Raw genomic sequence first — 19,249 nt, forward strand, 5'->3', positions numbered from 1 at the left:
ACTTTACAGATGGTTGTGAGCCACCATGTGGTTGCTGGGATTTGAACTCAGGATCTCTGGAAGAGCAGTCAGTGCTCTTAACCACTGAGCCATCTCTTCAGCTCCACCACCCTCCTGGACTCTATAGCTCTGGAGTTTGAAAACCCTGCTCCAAGACATCCTGCTGCTATGAGCAATAATCCTAGATCATCAGTAGTTTGGAGTTTTCCTCCTGGACAATAAGATGTGATTTGAACAGTGAGGCTGCCAGCAAGGAATGAAGTCAGGCTATGGCCAAAGGGTAAAATTTCTTATTCTTCTGCCCCAGGGACATCTGTCCAAAGGGAGGTCAGGAAGAGTCCTCACACACAGATGTGTCAGTCACAACTCCTGTTTATGCTAAGAGCTTGGCCCGTGGAGGAAAAACCACAGCCTCGTTTTAAGGAAGGTACTAGAGCAATTCTCTGGCATCCTAATCCACCAGCAAGCCTGGCTCATCTTCATTGTTATCTAGGTTTAGAATCACCTAGGAGACACCTCCCGGGAAGATGTGAGGACAGTTACAGAGAGGTGTAACTGAGGTGGGAAGTGATACCATGGCCTGGGGTCCTGTGCTGTTAGAAACTGGAAGAAAGTGGGTAGCCAGCTAACTCTCTGCTTCCGAACTATGGACTTGTCACCCCCCACCCCACCCCCTGTTTCCAGTAAGGGACTATATCTCCTCTTAAACTACAGCTCAAATGCTTCTACTAGTTGCTTTGGTTAGTAGTTTGTCACAGCACCGGAAACAATGAATACATCTGTGTTATTTCTAACACTTTCATCTCTCCCAGCCTCCAACCAGACTCTCAACTGGATTTGATGCCCCCAGCCCTGGCCCTCATCGCAGAGCTCTGCCTTGGCCACGCCCCCATCGCAGAGCTCTGCCTTGGCCACGCCCCCATCGCAGAGCTCTGCCTTGGCCACGCCCCCATCGCAGAGCTCTGCCTTGGCCACGCCCTCATAGCAGAGCTCTGTGTCGCTTATTCAGATATCGTCAGGAAAGGCCTTTCCTGTCTCCCTCAACTTAAAGGACCCCCATGGCTTCCTACCAAACAGTCCAGTTTCACTGCATAGCACGTATGTATTCTTTTCTCGTTCGTCTCGTACTTCTTTCCGTGAACACATGCTTATGACAGACCTGCAAACCAATACACCTGCGAACGGAAGAGGTCCTCCCAAGCTGGGAGAACTGTATAGCCCCAGTGCTGGTGGGCTGGGCAAAGAGTTTAGACTTATTTGGTGAGTGTATACGTGGAAAGAAGCTGCCAGACCAGGAGCTCTGTGCCCACCATGGCCTCTCAGGAAGAGTTTGTGCACCTGCCAAATGGGCACAGGGAGATGAAGAAGTTCCATTTAAAGTCCTAGGCAGTATCCTGTCACCAGGCATAGACCCGAGATTCCAGACTTCTCATCAATCAGCAAACAAAGGCTCAGCGGCGTGGCAGGCACTGGGCACACACGGTGAGGAAGATAAAAGCTTATGGCTTCATTAATCATGGAGTCCAACAGCAAGCAAACACACCGACATGTAGGACTCTGTCCAAAGATGATAAGGACCCATGAGACCCCAGATCCTTCCCCTCTCTCCAGTCTCAAAGCTCAAAATCAGGGTTAAACCCAGGCCCCTCTCCAGCAGCCCAAAGCAGACTTGGCAAAGGCATGCTGGGTGGGACTGGGGGCAGGGCAATTGGACTCAAGAACCCTGTTTGAAGCAAAGATGTCTGCCAGTCCCTTGAGCCATTTTGGTTGCCCCAGGCGGGCTTGCAGACATTATAGGTACAGTGACTTACTTGTGTTACTTACTTACTGTTAGCCAACCCATTCCTCTCCCTCCCGGTTATAGCCCCCAGGACTCCCAGATTAGGGGTCTCCTTTCTTCAGGGTACTCAGAGGAATGCTCCCCACCCCTGAGCTGAAGGAGGTGTTCTATGGGAACTTCCGTTTCTGGAAAGATTCAGTCCAATGAGCTGGGGGTAGACGAGAGAAAAGAGTACAGTGTGTTCCTACAGCCTCAAGCTCTGGGCAGCGCCCCGAGGCATATACCTGAATTCACAAGGCCCTTCCTAAAGCTGCCCGGCCCTCCAGATCCTCTGTGACCTGTCAGCACAGCCCATGGATACCCACAGTCTCCCTGGGTAGGATCGAGTTTCCCACGGGTAGGGACGGCACCCTTCCTCCTTCACTGAGGCAACAGAGAGAGCTGAGCCCTTGTGAATAATTTACAGTCCTTCACAGCAGGTCTGGAAGCCTGAAGAGCCCAGGGAGCCACAGCTTCAGGGCTGGGCTGTGGGGTCCTCTTATTGGACTCTGTGGCCCTGGAGAATCCCATTCCCAAGGCCAGTGGTTATGTGAGCTCACTAGCCCCTGACCCCAATTCTTAATATTCCATCTTGCCTGAGCTCAGTCTGGCATCCGCACAAAGGTCCCTTCTTATCAACCTGGTCACAAACCACGGCAGGGATGGGAGCCCAGGTCTCTGTCTAACTCCCTGAGATTCATGGGGACTTCTGATGGTCTGGCGGTCCCTCAAAGAGGTCATTGGGCATACAGTCAGCACCAGGGACCAGCCTTACTCAGCACCTGACATGGCTTGGGAGAGGTCAGGGTATCCAAGGGCTTTAACTCCCAAGTGTCAGGACGGTGCTGGAGCCTTCTTAAACATGGGAATCTCAGCCCATGAAGGATTCTAGGTTTGTCATTAGTGGGCTTCTCACTAAGGGACCAGTGTCTCTCTTTAGAACCTAAAGAGCAGGCTTAGTGCCCAGAACACTGCCACCAGCCTGGACCTCTAGTCACACTGTTAGAAGGAGAGTACGTACAGTACATGACCTGTCATCTTGGGAACTCAGTGTCCTTGCTTAAGGTAAGGGAGTGTGACGGGCATGTCAGAACCACAGTGTTGGGGCTGAGGACATGTCACAGGTATAGCCGGGCTCTAATCTGAAGGGTTTAACAGGAGTCTGGGCCAAAGCTTCCCGGGGCCGCTGATGGTGGTAGGTCAGAGCACACGCTCAAAGGTCACTGGTTTACAACATGCCCTTCAGCCCTCCCTTCCTGAATCCAAAGCCTTCACCTCAGTGGCCACCTATGGCTGTGCAGAAAAGCCAACCCCAGCAGAGAGCTCCTGTCGCTCACCCACTCAATGCTGGCCAGGGAAACGCTTGCGAGAAAAGCCAAACAGGTGCAGCCTGCCCGCCCAGAGCTAAGGAGATCACTGATGCCTGCCTTTCTGGGTCTGTGTCCACACCATTGCCTGTCTGTCCTATGCCATCCACACCATTGCCTGTCTGTCCTATGCCATGTGGCCACACTGGCCTCTGGCATGCTCCCCAGGGACAGTGGGCCTGAGGCAACTTCAGAGATGGATGGGTGATGCTTTTCCTCCCGAGGCTGGCTTCACCCACTCAGACAGACACCGGTCAGAACCCTGACCCCCAGGTCCTGGTGGTGGGTGCTCACATCCTAAACCTTTAGGAAAAATCTCTGTCTTTCCCCTGAGGCCCCTGTCCCTACATAGCACACCTAAAACCTGGCTGCCTCCTTCCCCAGACGGTCAAGGGTCACTCTGCCTCCCTTCTACAGTCCCCCACCCTGTCCCAGGAGTTCCCGGCCATTTAGAGCAGGTCCCAGGAAGGCTTAGATGTCTCCCCACCAGTGGCAGACTCTGGGGATTAGGAGGGATCGAGGTGCTAAAGGGCCACTCTCTCTTCATCTTCTTCCTGCCTGTGCCAGGCCTAGAAGGCACTCCAGACTCATCTCCCTATGTACAGTCTCAGAGTCAGGATGGCCACCAAGCAAGTGACTTTGGCCTGCGTGCCCAGGGTACCAAATGCAAGTATAAGCTGTCATGGCAGCTGGTGTGAGGAGCACCGGCTTGCAGAGCAGGAAGCAGAGGCTGTGGCCCTGATGGAAGGGTGGAAGGGAGCCGGTTCACTTTGGCTGGATGTGTCTTAGGCCTGGACCTCTGAACCCCTGATGGGCCATGAAACAGGCACTACAAGAGACTGCAGCGGCCTCCAGGCACTCCTCAGAGTACCCAGAGACGCCCCACCCCTTAGGAGCAAAGCCCTGAACTCATCTGTGGTAGCACAAGCCTGTAATGTGAGGCCTCGGGAAGTGGTGGGCAAAAAGCAAGGATCCTTAGGCTGGACATGGTAGTCAGGAGATAGAGGCAGGCAGATCTCTGTGAGTTTGAGGCCACCCTGGTCTACACAGGAAGTTCCAGGCCAACCAAGGACATGTCTCACCAATCAATCAATCAATCAATCAATCAATCAATCAATGGAAGAAAAAAATTATAGATCAGGATTCAAGGCCCAAATCCTTTACGTATTAGCAAGTTTGAGGCCAGCCTGAGCTACATAAGATCCTGTTTAAAAATCCTGGCCTGGGGGCTGGAGAGATGGCTCAGCGCTTAAGAGCACTGGCTGCTCCTCCAGAGGTCCTGAGTTCAAATCCCTGTAACCACATGGTGGCTCACAACCATGTCATGGGATCTGATGCCCTCTTCTGGTGTGTCTGAAGACAGCCACAGTATAAAAATTCTTGCATGTCCCAGATCTAATCCCCATCACTGAAACAGAGCAGTAATGGAAAGAAAGTCCTTACTCAGGGTAATGCTCCACTAGAAGCTTCATAGAGGGAAGATCCCCTTTGGCGGCGGCGTAGTGGACAGGCAAGGCGCCCGTGTCTGTGGTGATAGCAGAGTTCGCACCGCCTTGGTACAGCAGCCAGTTCACCACGTCCGGGTGGCCGAAGCGGGCGGCCAGATGCAGGACTGTGGCACCAGAGTTGTCTTTTTCCTGTGGAAGACAGTGACTTAGAATCCGAGAGTCCAAACCTGCTCTTGCCAGGGTTCACACCGCCAGGGCTCACACCGCCAGGGCTCACACCGCCAGAGCTCACACTGCCAGGGCTCACACCGCCAGGGCTCACACCGCCAGGGCTCACACCGCCAGGGCTCATTGCAGGGCTGAACCAGGCCAAGAAAAATGACAAGTTTAGGGTCCAGCAGGCCAGCATTAGGATCTCTCTGCTTCCAACCCTTGTTCCTCCTCTTCCTACTTCCCAGGCATCTCTTGGAAGGGACAGAGGCTTCCAGCGTGGTACACCTCCAACAACCCAACCCCCACACAAGAAGCTGCCCCTCCAGGAGACTCCTATGCACATGGCTTCCGGAACAAGCTGTGTCCTTGCACTGGGCACTGGTGGGCAGGGCCTGGGGCAGCCAGCCAGTGGTGTAGGGTGTAGACTAGCAGCAGGTTTCTTGAGAGGCTAGGTAAAACCCCTACAGATACCCTCTGGGTTCAGACCTGTTCTTCATATAGAACTACTGAGTCTCCCATTGGGGAAGGGGCAGGGAGAGAAGCTTCTCGTTGGGGAAGGGGCTAGTCATAGGCAGGGAGAGAAGCTCCCAGCGTCCCAGATCTCTGGACTGGGTCTGCTGCATTTGAGACTGGCATTATGCCAGGAACCGACAACCTGTCTCTCAGCATCAAGCACACAGACATCAGAGATGGTTGGGGTTAGGAAAACAAGTGTGGAGCATCCGTGAGAGGTGACTAGGAAGTAAGGTTTCTTCTCCTTTCCCTGCAGGGAGAGGGTACCACAGAGACACAGGGCACAGAGACTCTGAGGTAAGGGAATCTCAGCAGGAAGACCCCAGAGACTCCTGATAGGAGAAAAGGATGCAGGGGTTGGCTTGTCATCCGTCAGGCTTTGGAGGCAGAGAGGATCATGGGACAGAAAGCCAGTGGTGGCAAGAAGGGACTGAGGAAGATGTCAGAGTTTCCTGTTGTGTATCACGGGTGCAGGTCTGTGTAGGGTTACTCAGTCTGTTCCCCAGAGCTCAGCCATGGGCTGCTAGAGTTGGCCCAAGCACGAACAGTGATGAAGGTCTGGTACCTTAGCTCTTGAGAGAGGCCCTTCTTTCTCCACTGGCCTTAGGGATATGGGCCTGAGACTCGGGCATCTCTACAGCTCGAGGTTTCAGCATAGTGATGGCAATCTGGTTGAAGTCTTGGCCTAAGTTCAAGGTACCTCAGCTGGGTAGGCCCCGGGAGCCTCGTGTGCTGGGCCCCACATCTTAAGCTGTTTATCTCAGGGCCGGACGGAACCAGAGATTGAGGTGGGCCCCCGATCCAGTTCTGCCCCCAGCTTCCTGGGAGAAGAGGACAGGACACCTGATAAACTGGGCACGAGGCTGTTTGTTCTTGTCATCTCCTCGGTCGTGATAAGGGAGGCTTCCGGGCAGTTCTGGGCTTGGAATTGGGGAGGCAGGCACCTCCCAAGAGAGCCAAGGAGTGGACTATGTGGCTGTGGGCCACATAGCCAGGAACTGCTGATAACAAGGCCAGGAGATAAGAGAAGGAGACAATCTCCCAGAACGATGGAGAGGTGGAGCTTTTGTGGCCCCCTCCCCCAAGGACAGCAAGTAGGAGCTGTGTTGGATTTTGCTACATCACTGCAGACTGGCCCTCTCCCCATCGAGGTGTAGCTAGCCCAGAGGTTTGCTTTTGTTCTGTTGGTTGCTTTTGTTTTTTTAAGACAGAGTCTCACTCTGTACCCCGGGGCTGACTTCGAACTCACAGCAATCCCCCTGCCTCAGTCTCCCAAGAGCTGTGATTACAGATGTGAGCCATTCAGTGGTCACTGTCAGCTGGAAATCAGATCCGCTCTCTTTCACAGCAGGCTGCTCAGGCAACCAGAATACCATCCCAATTCCTTACCTCAGCCTAGGAGACACTCTAGGCCTGGCCTGGTGGCCTTCCACACCCACCCATCTCCTTCACCCTGGTCTCCCCAGCCTTCTTCCAGCACAAGAATATGCACACCACAGGGCCTTTCCCTTCTTTTCTCTGTGCTGAGGGCTCTGCTCCACTCACCAGCCAAGACTCCCCCTGGCAGGTCACACTCCTCAATGCCACCAGGTGGTTATTCCAGGCACAAAGATCCAAGTTGTGCTGAAGTAGGGTTGGAAGGACCCAAAGTTGCTCATGTCTTGGGACCACTTATGCCCAGAGGAGGGCTCCCTCACCTCTTGTCCCTGAGTTAGTGATAACTGCATCTTGGCCTGCAGTGAGTTGTGAGACCCTTTGTATTCTCAAACCAGACCGGAGCCTGGTGGGCTTCTAATTTGGCTGCCAAGGCCCATCATGGCCCCGCCTTCTTCCACCCTGGACCACTCCCTCCAGGGAGCGCTTTGCCGGTCCTAGGAGATACCAGCCTAACAGAGTCCAGACCCCCCCACCTCACCTTCCCGAACCCCCAGGTTCTCTAATATCAGGCAGCCAGAAATCTACCCACGTCCTCAATCTCGGGGGGCCCACCCTATCTAAAGTCTTTTGTGAAGAGAAAAGTTCAGGGCTCAGCCTAGCCACGACCAAGTCTTTCACACCCACCCTTGAGCCACAGGAGGGCTAGCTAGAGGCCTCTTTGGGCCCAAACCGTCTCTAAGAGTGGACTCACCTGCACCCTGCAGCCACCCTGTGTGAGCAGCCACTGAAGGCAGGAGAGGTAGCCTGTGGCGGCGGCGTCATGGGCTGGTGTGGCGCCGTTGCGCGCGCGGGACACGGCTGGGAGGGCAACCTCCTCCACCAGGTAGCGCAGACAGTGCAGCTTGCCCGAGCGGGCTGCATGGTGCACCGGCAGGGCGTCTAGCGGGTCGCGCAGAGAAGGTCCCAGCAGGCCGGCGGCGTGCAGGGACCTCAGCACATCCAGGTCGCCCCGCCGTGCCGCCTGCAGCGCCTGCTCCAGGGCCATGGTGCCGCCCGCGGCGCCGCGATCCGGCACTCAGTGGGTTCCCCGGGGTGTCATGCGGGTGACCCCAGGCTCCAGGAGCAGCTCCGCGGTGCAGCCGTCGGAGGAGTGCGGACCCGGGAGGCAGAGCGGCTGCCAGCCGGCTCCGGCTCTGCGATCCTGGGGACTCAACCCCAGCTCTGCAGCGCTCTGGGGCGGGGACCCCGAGAGAACCCACTTAAGCCTGGGTCCCGCCCCCCGCCACGCCTCCTCTCTGCCCCGCCTTTCCTGCCCTGAGCCCTCCCCTACCCCTTGTTGCCCGCTTTACTATTTTACTGCTCACAAAAGCTGAATAGGATTCTAGACCCTCTAGACACAGCTCATTCAGCTGCCCAGTGGCCACTGCGCGTTGTTTCAGATGCTGAGGACACACGCTAGCAAATGACGGCAATTACAAGTGTCACTAGAATCTGGCAAACGGGAGCTAGAAAATGTTTTTGTCACAGGCATCAAGAAGGTGCCTGGTGCTTGGTCTGGTTGGTAAGAAGGGACGTTCAAGGTCAGGGGACTAGAAGCCGCTGCCCAGATGTTTAAAAAGTCCCACCAAGAGCAGAATGTCGATTGCCCCCCCCCCGCCCCCGTGCTCAGGACTTCGAGGTTCCTCTAAAGTATAGAGTCTAGACCCAAGAAAAAGGTGGGAGAAGGCAGAAAGAGAAAGAAAGGAGGCAGCCAGCAAAATGACTGGCTTGCTGCCAAACCTGACAACCTAAGTTTGGTCCCAGAGACCCTCATGATGGAAAGAGAGAACGAGCTCCCAAACGTCTTCGGACCTCTGCATGAACACTGTAGCGCATGGCCCCCCAGTAAATAAACACAACGAATGGAGGGGGGCTTTAAAACCTATATGATCTATTTCTTAAGTAAAAGGAAGTTAAGACAAGAATGTCCTGGCGGTTTGGGGGGCGGTTAGAACTATCTGGACCAGGATGCGGAAGACTTTGAATATCCTAGCTGGTATGGGCAATGGGAGAGTGGACCATGAACTTGGAGGCCTGGGGCTGCCAAACTAAGGGACCAGAAATGAAGGTTAAGAAGACTGGAGGCTATTGGACGGATGCTCCAGTGCCTTTGTCCAAAGAGAGGGTATCACTGTTGTGAGCCAGGACCCTGGGGTCCAGGCAGGTAAGCACTAGGTCAAACTATCTTAAGGGGCATAGCTAGAAACAGGTCATGGGAGCTGGAAGAGGCAAGGCCTGCTGGACCTGAGGCAGCAAAGGCTCCCAGAAAGGAGGGGTTGCGCGAGCTGTAGGAGCGCAGCAAGCATATCAGGCAACCTTGAAACTGCTTGTGCTCTTCCTCTTCTTCTCCCACGCACAGCGGAGAGGTCAGTCAGCACCCAGCCCCACTTCCCGGGAGTTGTTTCAATCACTGCCTAGCTCTTAGCAGCCGGGGCGGTGCTGGAAATGTTGGAAACGGAAGCAGTTTGCAGAACGCAGAAGCCTAGAGTGGGTATCGGGGCAGTCTCAGATGCCATTCTCGCTTTGACCACATGGTGGCGCCATGCACGGTGGCCTCCAGAGCCCGGTGAGCTCAAACTTAGCCACCTGTTCCCTGCATGCTCAGTTGAATTTCTAACCACTTCCGCCTAGCTGGTAAGGCCCCTTTCCTCCATAGGACCTACGGTTACAGGGACCTGTAGTTTCTTTTCAGAGGTTTCCAGATTCCTTACAGTGCCATAGCTTCGCTGCCACTCGGTACTTTGTGAACTAAGTACTTTGGCATACCCAGACAAGCAGGTGCCCCTGAAGGCCAGCAAGCGGCAGAGATCTAAACTAAGATGCTGGACCGGCTTCTACTCCCCTGTAGCTCCTTCGTGGCAGAAGTCTTGACATTCTTCCATTCTACAAAGTTGCTGCCTTGACCCTGGGCACCTCACGTGGTTGGTGGTGGTGGTGGGTTTTTTGTTTTTAACGCATTGGTCCTGTCCTCAAGTGCCTCTGAGTCAGTACCAACCCAGCCAGTGACAACGACATGAGACAGGTGTTACTGCACATGCTGGATGACTCACCTCTCAGATTCCCCGAGGACACGGCTAACATTGAGCGTGGGAGCCAGGCCCTTTCAGCTGTTCCTGTCTGTCCACCCTGTCTGGCTCTTCTATTATTCTGAGTCCTGTCCAACGGTCCCAAAGAGCCCTGTCATCGAAGACAAACTACCCAGGGACGGTGAGTGCTGGCTTTTCATTCGAATTGTTAATCCTGAAGGAGGTTTTTTGTGTTTTGTTTTGTTTTGCAGTGGCTGGCCTTAAACTTGCTGTCATCTTAGGCTCGTCTTGAACTCCTGAATCTCTTTCCTTCTTTATGACGTTGGCACTATGGGCAAAAGCCACCCTAGGAGAGGCTCAACTCTCTTTATATAGCTGTGGAAACAGAGGCATGAAGAGTTTGTTTTGTTTGTATTTGTGTGTGTGTGTGTGTGTGTGTGTGTGTGTGTGTGGAGGTCAGAGGACAGCTTCAGGAGTTGCTTCTCTCCTTCCACCAAGTGCATCCTGGGCATGGAACTCAGGTCATTGGGCTACAGGGAGGAGTCCTTATCCACTGAACCATTTCACACTTATTTTTTAGATTTATTTATGTATATGAGTACAATGTTGCTGTCTTCAGACACACCAGAGTAGGGCATCAGATCCCATTACAGATGGCTGTGAGCCACCATGTGGTGGCTGGGAATTGAACTCAGGACCTCTGGAAGAGCAGTCAGTGCTCTTAACCACGGAGCCATCTCCCCAGCCCCTGGTTTTTTAAAAATGAAATTTTACTGTTTTTCAATTGCATGTGTTCGTGTGTAGATTTGTGCATATGACAGCTATGCCTAAAAAGTCCAGAAGAGGGCGCCAGTTCCTCCCAGAACTGGAGTGACAGGTGTGAGCAATCCGATCTGAAACGCAGGCCCTCTGCAAGAGCAGTACTTGCTCTTGACCACGGAGGCCTGTAAACTCCTTTTCGAGCCCTTAAAAGATAATTAATGACTGAATATGGTAACACACTCCTTTAATCCAGCACTCGGGAGGCAGAGGCTGGCTGATCTTTGTTGAATTTGAAACTGGCCTGGTCTACATAGTGAGAGGCTTGCCCACGGGCATGCTAGACCTGATTGTGGGAGAGAACCAGGGAATCAGGCAGCCCCAAGGCCTGCTGGGACAAGTCCTCATAGTCAGGACTGTTGGGTTGGTAGAAATGAGGAAGAGAAGGTCCAAAATAGCGAGCTCGGAGCTTGTACAAAGTAAGTCCTTGGCGGTGGTAGTGGGTCCTTGCGTGCTGTAGATAGACATCGGGCTGAGCGTTCCTGTCCAGGCTGCACTGGCTCCTTTCCTGGTGCACTGGCCTCCGCCGTTTTCGAATGTCTGCTGTGGGAGCCCTTCCAGGGATTTGGGGCTAGTGAAGGGAATGTGGGGCTCCGATGGCTGGAGGGAGGAAACCTCCCCAGTACCCTGGACAGAGCCCACCTGGCTCCACCCCACGAGCGCCTCCTACTGGCTCTGGTTTTGCCGGTCTCCCTTGGGGCACAAAACTGCCCCCAAAATTGCAACAGGGTCCGAGGAGGTAGCCGTTGCCCTGTCAGCCGACCCAGGGAGGGGAGCCCGCAGCAGATGGGCGGGGGACGCCTGCCAGTTTGCAGCAGCAACGGCCACGCGTTGTGGAGGCGTGTCTGGGCCCGCTGGGGCCCAGAGGAGCAGCCGGGGCACACACTCAGGACCGCCCCCACTCGTCTGTCATGTGACCTTCGTCTGTCCCACAGGTGGAATGCGGAGTCCAGAGCTAGTTGAGGACCCCGGGTTGTTTCTTCTTGGGGAGCGGGGCTCGGGTTTTTTTTTTTTTGTTTTTTTTTTTTTCCACAGTCTAGGGCCAGGGAACCAGGAACCAGGTGAATTTTCTAATCAGAAGGGTGCTCTAGAGGGGTCCAGCGACCCCAGTCTTGATTCTGGCCGCTAGGTCGGAGAAAGATTGGGCCTGGCAGAGACTGGATTTCCATGCCCAACTTAAAGCAGTTGGTAGAACAAAAGTCTCGTTTTAACCCTTGTTTTATCTCCCTAAGTTCCCGAGCTGATAGCTCTGCAGCCGCTGGGGACCTTTCGGTGGCCTAGTGGAGCTCGCAGACCCGTGGGCGTGAATGAAGCCATAGGATGCTGAAGAGAAGGCGAGGCCTGGCTCCACCCCTCTCTCTGTCCAGGAGGTCAGTGCCCGCACATCGCGCGACCCCACCACAGATGGGACTCTAAGGCCAGAGTGGCATCCCTGAGGGACATCGCCGACTCGTCCTCTCCAGCCCCACCCTATGCAGGGACAAAGGCGGGAAGAGGGAGAGGCGCTGGCCCGACTCAATGGGGGCGGGGCGAAGCAGGGACTCAGCCTCCTTAAAGCCTAGTGGCTGACAGTGCGCACTCTTCTTTGGCGCGAGCTTGGATCAAGCTTTGAACTTGGCTACCGGGCTTCGGTTTTCGCAACAGGGGCAAGAATCCTCCACCCCGAGGTAACAGACCCTGTGCGCCCTTCGCTTTCCTGCCGAGCATGAGACTGCCTAAAAGAGTAGGTGAAGCGGCCGAGCCGCGCAAGGTAGGAGCCGGAGATAGGAACTCGTGGCAGGTGGGGCGGGCGATGGCGATCTTCCTAATTGTGGTCTCTGCGCCCACCCACCCACCCGCAGAGCCTGAAGCCCCTGCTGGAGAAGCGCCGGCGCGCACGGATCAACGAGAGCCTGAGCCAGCTAAAGGGTCTAGTATTGCCACTGCTGGGCGCCGAGGTGAGTATCTGGGAGCCCGGAAAACTGAAATGGAAGGTCTTGGAGTGCCCAGAGAGGCGGGTGCGCCTGCGTGGTCCCGGGGCTCCGTGGGTATACAGAGACCTGCGTGTGATGTGTTTGATGGAGTGTTAGAGACCACTGTGCGACTGAAGAGCATTTGGGTACAAGAATGAGGTGTTCAGCTGCCCGTTTGTTCGGGGGTGTGTGTGTCTCTCTTGTCTGACTTGGCGCAGACTTCTCGCTATTCGAAGCTGGAGAAGGCGGACATCCTGGAAATGACTGTGCGCTTTCTACAGGAACAGCCTGCGTCAGTGTATTCCACTGCAGCTCCTGGTGAGTGACCACGCTCCCTGCTCGCCACCGCCCCCCCGCGACCCCTCCCCCAGTTTGCACAGTTCTCAGGACCTGAGCCTCAACTGTTCTCTGTACGCAGGGCCTTTGGATAGCTACGTCGAGGGTTACCGAGCCTGTCTGGCGCGCCTGGCCCGCGTGCTGCCCGCCTGCAGCGTCCCGGAACCCACCGTGAGCGCGAGCCTGCTAGAGCACCCGCGACAGAGGACTGTCAGTGCTGGCCCGCCCTCACTGACACCGCCACCCACTCCAGCCCCAGCTCCCTCTCCAGCCCCAGCGCCTCCTCCAGGCAGCCCTGGCCTTTGGAGGCCATGGTAGGCTCCCAGATCTTCCACAGGCTCCTGCTGCTGGCAGTCAGGGCCCTGGATGGGCTAGCTGACCCAGGAAGTTCTCGGTGGCGACTGCATCCTCTCAAGTACTTCGAGAACAGTCTAGCTCCAACCACCCTGACAAGATTCGGATGCTGCGACCTATCTGGGTGATGAAACCTTCAAGGGCTCAGCCAGAGGGGGGAATGGGGCCGGAGGAGAAAGAGTAGATACCGGCAGGATGAGGAGGAAGAGGCCCAGACTCCGACTGGAAGAAGTGGTTCTGGCACTGGGCCAGCCAAAGCTGCCTCAGCAGGGACACGGCTGCCCTAGTGTGGGCGCAGACCAAAGTGTGGTCGTGAAGCTCACTTGGCCCTGGTACAGTCACCCACCAGCTGTGCTGGGTCACTGCGTTTTCAGCCGCGCCTGGATATATGTCCCTCTCAGCTGGGCTTCTGAAGCTCCCCACGGACTTTGCCGGCTCTGGGGAGCACTGCGCAGGACAGGAGGGCAGCCACTCCTCCGCTCCTAGGCTTCCCTTCCCACTGATGTGTACGAAGGTGGTGTGGGCTTGCCGTCTTAATCCTCTAAGCATTATTTCTCCCCCACAGCATGTCTGGTGGTCTTGGGATGTTAGGGTAGGGAAGGACAAGAGGGAGGCTTCCCTGTGGCAGTTAGAAACCTTGTGGCGTTGTGGGAACAGAGCACAGGACCTAGAATTCGGGGACTTTGGAGAAGCAGAGGAAGGACCACCAATGGCCTTGCTTGCTTCCTCTGGTAAACCACTCCCTGGGTAGACCAGGCAGCTGAACTACCAGAAGCAACTTGCTCAGAAGTTATTTCCGCCAGACGGAAGCCCGGAAGCCCCCAAGACTCAGGGAAAGGCCTCCAGATCCCAGGAGTGGGCGCTCCAACAGGAAGTGGGAGGGTTTGTGAACCGCGGTCCGGCCAAGTCCATGGCGGTTCGCTGAGCATCACAGCATCACGGAAGGCTGCTTCTCCCCCAGTCTGGGCTGGGGACCAGGACATTAAAGTCAGAAAGACAGACTGACCGGGAAAGGGGCAGAGTCTCTATCTGCTGGGCTGTGCTCATCTAGGACGAGTCTGGGCACTGGCTCATGTAGTAGGAGGTGGGAAGTTGGAGGCGTTCTTAAGAAGAGGGCTCCCGGCAGTGCTGTGCTGGACTCGGTTGCCTGGACTGTAAACCCTTGGGAGGCCGGGCATACTGTCCCCGCCTGTACCTCTGCGGCCCCCAACACACAAAGGCTGTGCAGAAACCAGAACAAATGAAAGGAGCTGACGTGACTGGCTCACACTGTGCCCCACCTTCGACAGCCTGGCTTTCGCTTGGACCACCGCTCCACGGTCCTAGAGCAGCGGTTCTCAACCTTCCTAACGGGGCAACTCTTTAACATGGTTCCTCATGTGGTGGCGACCCCCAGACATAAAATATTCTTGTTGCTACTTTATAGCTGCAGTTTTGCTATATTACGAATAGTAAGGCAGACACCCTCATTTTCTGATGGTCTCAGATGACCCGATCAGTTGACCTCCCCAAAGGGGTCAACGACCCACAGGTTGAGAACCGCTAATTTAGGATTGCCCGCATATTTGTCCAACCAGGGCACAAGTACGGTCTGTTTTCTTGTTCATTTTCTTTTTAATTAATTAATGTATAATATAAAAGCACACTGCAGCTGTCTTCAGACACACCAGAAGAGGGCATCAGATCCCATTACAGATGGTTGTGAGCCACCATGTGGTTGCTGGGATTTGAACTCAGGACCTCTGGAAGAGCAGTCAGTGCTCTAACCACTGAACCATCTCTCCAGCCTCCTCGAATTCTCTTAATCCTAAAGGAAGCAAGTGACACAGAACAGAACACAAGCCCTCCTTTTCTGGGGTTGCCATGACAATGGAAAATGGAACTGCTGTGCTTAGCTTATGTGACATGCCCTTGTTTCCTGTCAATGGGAGCTTGAAGCTGAGCCTTGTCTCCAGCCCTGTTTTCTTGTTCTTGGTGGAGCAGGTAAGTCGAGGGTGAGAAGTCGTTGGTCCTGGCACAGACTCACCCAATGGGTTCTAGGCTTCTCGGATCTAAAGGGCCATCCTCCTGTCTCCACAAATAAGAATTCTCAATACTGGTTTACACAATGAATTTTCAGCCATCTTTCCCTGTGGAGTGAGACCCTGCCTCAAAGGGAAAAAAAAGTCTCTCAACACTGGTACTTTACTTTGTAGACTGATCCACCTGCTTCTGCTTCCTGAGTGCTGGGATTAAAGGCGTGCCCCACCTTCAGCCTTAATATACTTCCGTTTGTTTATTTTACGTGTATGGGTGCTTTGCCTGTATCCTTGGGTGGGTGTTGTGTCCGGGGAAGTCAGAAGAGGGCGTCAGATCCCCTGGAACCGGATACAAGTGGCTGGGCGTCACCGTGTGAGCTGTGGGAATCAAATCGTAATTTTATTTTTGGATGGGGTTTCACTCCATAGCCCTGGCCTGTAGCTCACTGAGATTGGCCTGCCTCTGCTTCTCTCAAGCTCTGGGATTAAAGGCGTGCCCACCACACTGATCCTCCATCCAGGTTTAAACTCCCTGGAAACTGACCAGAGTCCTTTCAGCCTTTCCTTCCACTTCCTGCTCCTGACTACCAGCCTGGCCTTAAGTTATTAGGCGAGCAGCCATTGAGCGGTGTGCATGTGTGATTCACAGGGCCAGGTGCCCTGGGGGACCCGGGCCCTGGCACGGCTGTGTTCTCAGCCTGAGGCAAGAGTTTCTCAGGGGAACGTGCTGGGAGGCCAGGAAGGTCTGGTCTGGTGTTCCTAGCTGGGCTGGTGAGGCAGGGGTTCCCGAATCCTCTTTCACGGGATGCTCTGATTGCTTCATCCTAGCAGCTCCTTCCACGGACCCAGAGACCTGGCTGTGTCAGTGTTCAATGGAAGCTGCTTCAGAGAGGCTCTGGTGTGTGGGCGTGAGCAAGGGCACGTGCACATGGAGTCTGAGGTCACTCCTCAGGTGCCTCTCTCTCTCTCTCAAGATTTATTTATTTATTTTATGCATATGAGTACACTGTTGCTGTTTTCAGACAGAACAGAAGATCCCTGTCACAGATAGTTGTGACCCACTATGTGGCTGGGAATTGAACTCAGGACCTATGGAAGAGCAGCCAGTGCTCTTAACCCCTGAGACCTGAAACCAGGTCTCTTATTGGAACTTTTCCAAGTAGGTTAGACTAAGGAAGCTTCCAGTAATCCACTTGCCTCTTGCCCATTTGTGATTACAAGCCACTGCTACCCTGGTCAACGAAGCAGACATTTTATGACCCAAACAAGTCCGTAGCCAGCCAAGAGCTTTGGGCCCCTGTTCTGAGATGACCACATGTTGAGTCTAACTCTCTGGATATCACTGCAGCTAGAGAAAAGGTCCCTACATGTTGCATAACTCCAGTGCAAGAGATGAGCGTGACTCAGGGACACAACACAGGGCTGGGGTGCCTGGGGACCCAGTTTTGCTGAGTTCAGTTCTGAGAGAGACCGGAGCTTTGAAGAGGACCCTGCTTGCCTGTCTGGTATCAGGCGGTGAGGAGTCTGTATCTGTCTTCTATGCAACTGAGGGTAAAGAAAGAGCGGTGTGTTGTAAATGTAGCCTCCCGGGCAGCATTCAAATTGCTCTGGCCATCTGTGAGTTGATGCCTCAGCAAGCCAGGTCCCACTGGTTGCTTGGGACAGAACTGAATGAACCTAGGCTGCAGGAGACACCGGGAAGATGCTGTGTGAGGCAGGGTCTCCCTGTGGAGGGAACGTCTTACTTGTGACAACCTGCAGCAGGCTCTGGCCATGCGGAACTGATGGGGTAATGGGCTTGCAGCTGAGGTTACTGGGGAATGTGCTGGAAGAGCCCGGTTTGACCACTTCTCCTCAATTAAGCCAAATAATACCACCTCACTGAGCAAAGGTGTTTATGCTCAGGACTGGAGGCCCGCGTTCAATCCCCAGGTCTCAGTGGGCAGGCAGAACCCAGTTCCACAAAGTTGTCTTCTGACCTCCACGTGCAGGTCATGGGTACTTGTACCCTCTGAAAAACAATGGCTCAGCAATAACTGAGCCGGGCATGGGGCTCCTGCCTTTACTCCCAGCACTGGAAAGCAGAGGCCAGGCTGGTCTACAGCTTGTGTTTCAGGAGAGGCAAGGCTACACAGAGAAATGGTGTCTGGAAAAACCAAAACCAAATGGTAATTAACAACGACAACAGATAATAGTAATTAATAATAATAATAGATAATAATCACCATAGCAACAACAGAAATAACACTGAAAATGACAAATAGGAGCTACTGGGGATGTATTCAATGTGGCCACCCTGAGGAGAAGCAAGTGAATCTGGTGACTCCCAGATCTTACCTGGGGGGCAGGGTTTAAACAGAAAGGAAGAAGTGTGCTTAGCTAGGCAGTCCTGGGCAAGGTGTAGGCCCACCCCATCACAGACAGTCTCAGCTTCAGTCTCTCCTGCAAGGCGGTCTGATGGGTTGTCAGATCTGTGTGGGATGTCTGTCTGTCTGTCTGGCACCAGGCCTCCGTCTTTTCCGTCTAACAGCATGAGATGCCTGGAGAAATCCGAATACACCGGGCCTGTGTTGTTCAACGGTCTGAAAGTCAAAGGGAGGAGCACTGGTTTCTGTTCATAATTTCTGCCTTGGGGTTAAAGTCTCAGGCCGGCAGGTCAGGGTTGGTTTTGTTCTCTAGGCCCTCGTAACTCTTTAACTTTTTAAAAAACCTTTTACATATTCACTTTTCAAAGACTCCTCAGGTTGTCTGTATTGTTCCAGAGAACAGCTAACAAGGCCGGGGGTCTGATTTCCCTAAGCCTTAATTCCGAGCTGTGTATGTCTCTGCGTTTCACTGGGCCGGACCCACTCTGAGAGCTGCCTGGACGTGCGCTATCGGGGCGAAGGGCGCCACCCACCGCGGCGTCCCAGTGAGTAACGAGTTTCACTTGCGGTTTTCAGAGGCCAGGGCAAAGCTCCAATAGAAGGTAAATAATGGTTTTAGGATCGTGAGAAAGGTGCTGGGGGACACACCCTACGCCCGCGGCGGCTTGTTACCGCACGTCCACTAGGGGCAGCAGTGAGCAGAGGGCTACGGATTGTCGCCCAGAGGAGGCTGAAAAAGGACTTCAAGCTGAGTGTGTGTCTGCTGATGCTTCTGTGGCAGAGGGTGTGAGCCCTATCTTCTTGGGGTCTTAGAGTGGTTTTTACATTGTGTGTGTGTGTGTGTGTGTGTGTGTGTGTGTGTGTGTGTGTGTGTGTGAGACCAGAGGATGCTAGAGTAACCGGTGTCAGTGGTGGAGTTACGAGCTGCTTAACAAGGGTGCTGGGAATTGTGCTCTTAACTGCTGAGCCATCGCTCCAGTCCCACCCCTTGGATTTTGAATGGATATTTTATCCACACACAATTATGTAGCAACTCCCGATGAACACCTGGAAAACACTGGCTCATGAAACCCGATGCTGTGCGGCTGTCCACAGGACAGGAAGCTGCTGCAGTCACTGGGCTCTTGGGAGAGCCTGGCAACGGAAAATGCAAAGGATGTTTTGACATCACATTGGTTTCCTGGACTGAGGAAGAGTCCTGGCATTTTGAGGGTCTATGGAGAAAACTAGGTGCTGCTCAGATGTGGACAGCGCAACGCTATGAGAAATACAGAAGCTGGAGAGATGGCTCAGAGGTTAAGAGCACTGACTGCTCTTCCAGAGGTCCTGAGTTCAATTCCCAGCAACCACATGGTGGCCCTCTTCTGGTGTGTCTGAAGACAGCGACAGTGTACTTATATGTAATAAATAAATCTTTAAAAAAGAAAGAAAGAAAGAAAAATACAGAATCCATTTGCTGCTTTTCCAGAGGATTCCAGTTTGGTTCCCAGCACGCCATTAGGTGGCTCACGACAGCCTGTAACTCCAGATTCTCTATTCTGTGAGCACACCCTCCCCCTAACCCCCCCATACCCTTGTAAAAGTAATTTAGAAGTAAATATT

General features: G+C 54.1%; 2 protein-coding genes across 2 annotated transcripts in view; one reads left to right on the top strand and one right to left on the bottom strand.

Annotated features, from left to right (window-relative positions):
- ESPN (espin) overlaps positions 1-7,782 on the bottom strand; it is a gene marked incomplete at both ends in the record, with an annotated part of 29,121 nt that extends 21,339 nt beyond the window's left edge. The window contains 2 exons of the mRNA XM_080921366.1: positions 4,630-4,823; positions 7,489-7,782. Coding sequence (XP_080777492.1) covers positions 4,630-4,823; positions 7,489-7,782 — 488 coding nt within the window. The remainder of the gene's footprint in view (positions 1-4,629; positions 4,824-7,488) is intronic.
- Positions 7,783-12,262: 4,480 nt separating this feature from the next.
- Positions 12,263-15,503, top strand: HES2 (hes family bHLH transcription factor 2). Its single transcript, XM_080921386.1, has 4 exons — positions 12,263-12,371; positions 12,463-12,558; positions 12,792-12,891; positions 12,992-15,503. The coding sequence occupies exons 1-4, from the start codon at positions 12,327-12,329 to the stop codon at positions 13,225-13,227; spliced, it is 477 nt and encodes a 158-aa protein (XP_080777512.1). The 5' UTR covers positions 12,263-12,326; the 3' UTR covers positions 13,228-15,503.
- Positions 15,504-19,249: the final 3,746 nt, after the last annotated feature.

Source organism: Micromys minutus (genome assembly GCF_963924665.1).
Source record: "Micromys minutus genome assembly, chromosome: 9".
In the NCBI taxonomy this organism is placed as follows: Eukaryota; Metazoa; Chordata; class Mammalia; order Rodentia; family Muridae; genus Micromys; species Micromys minutus.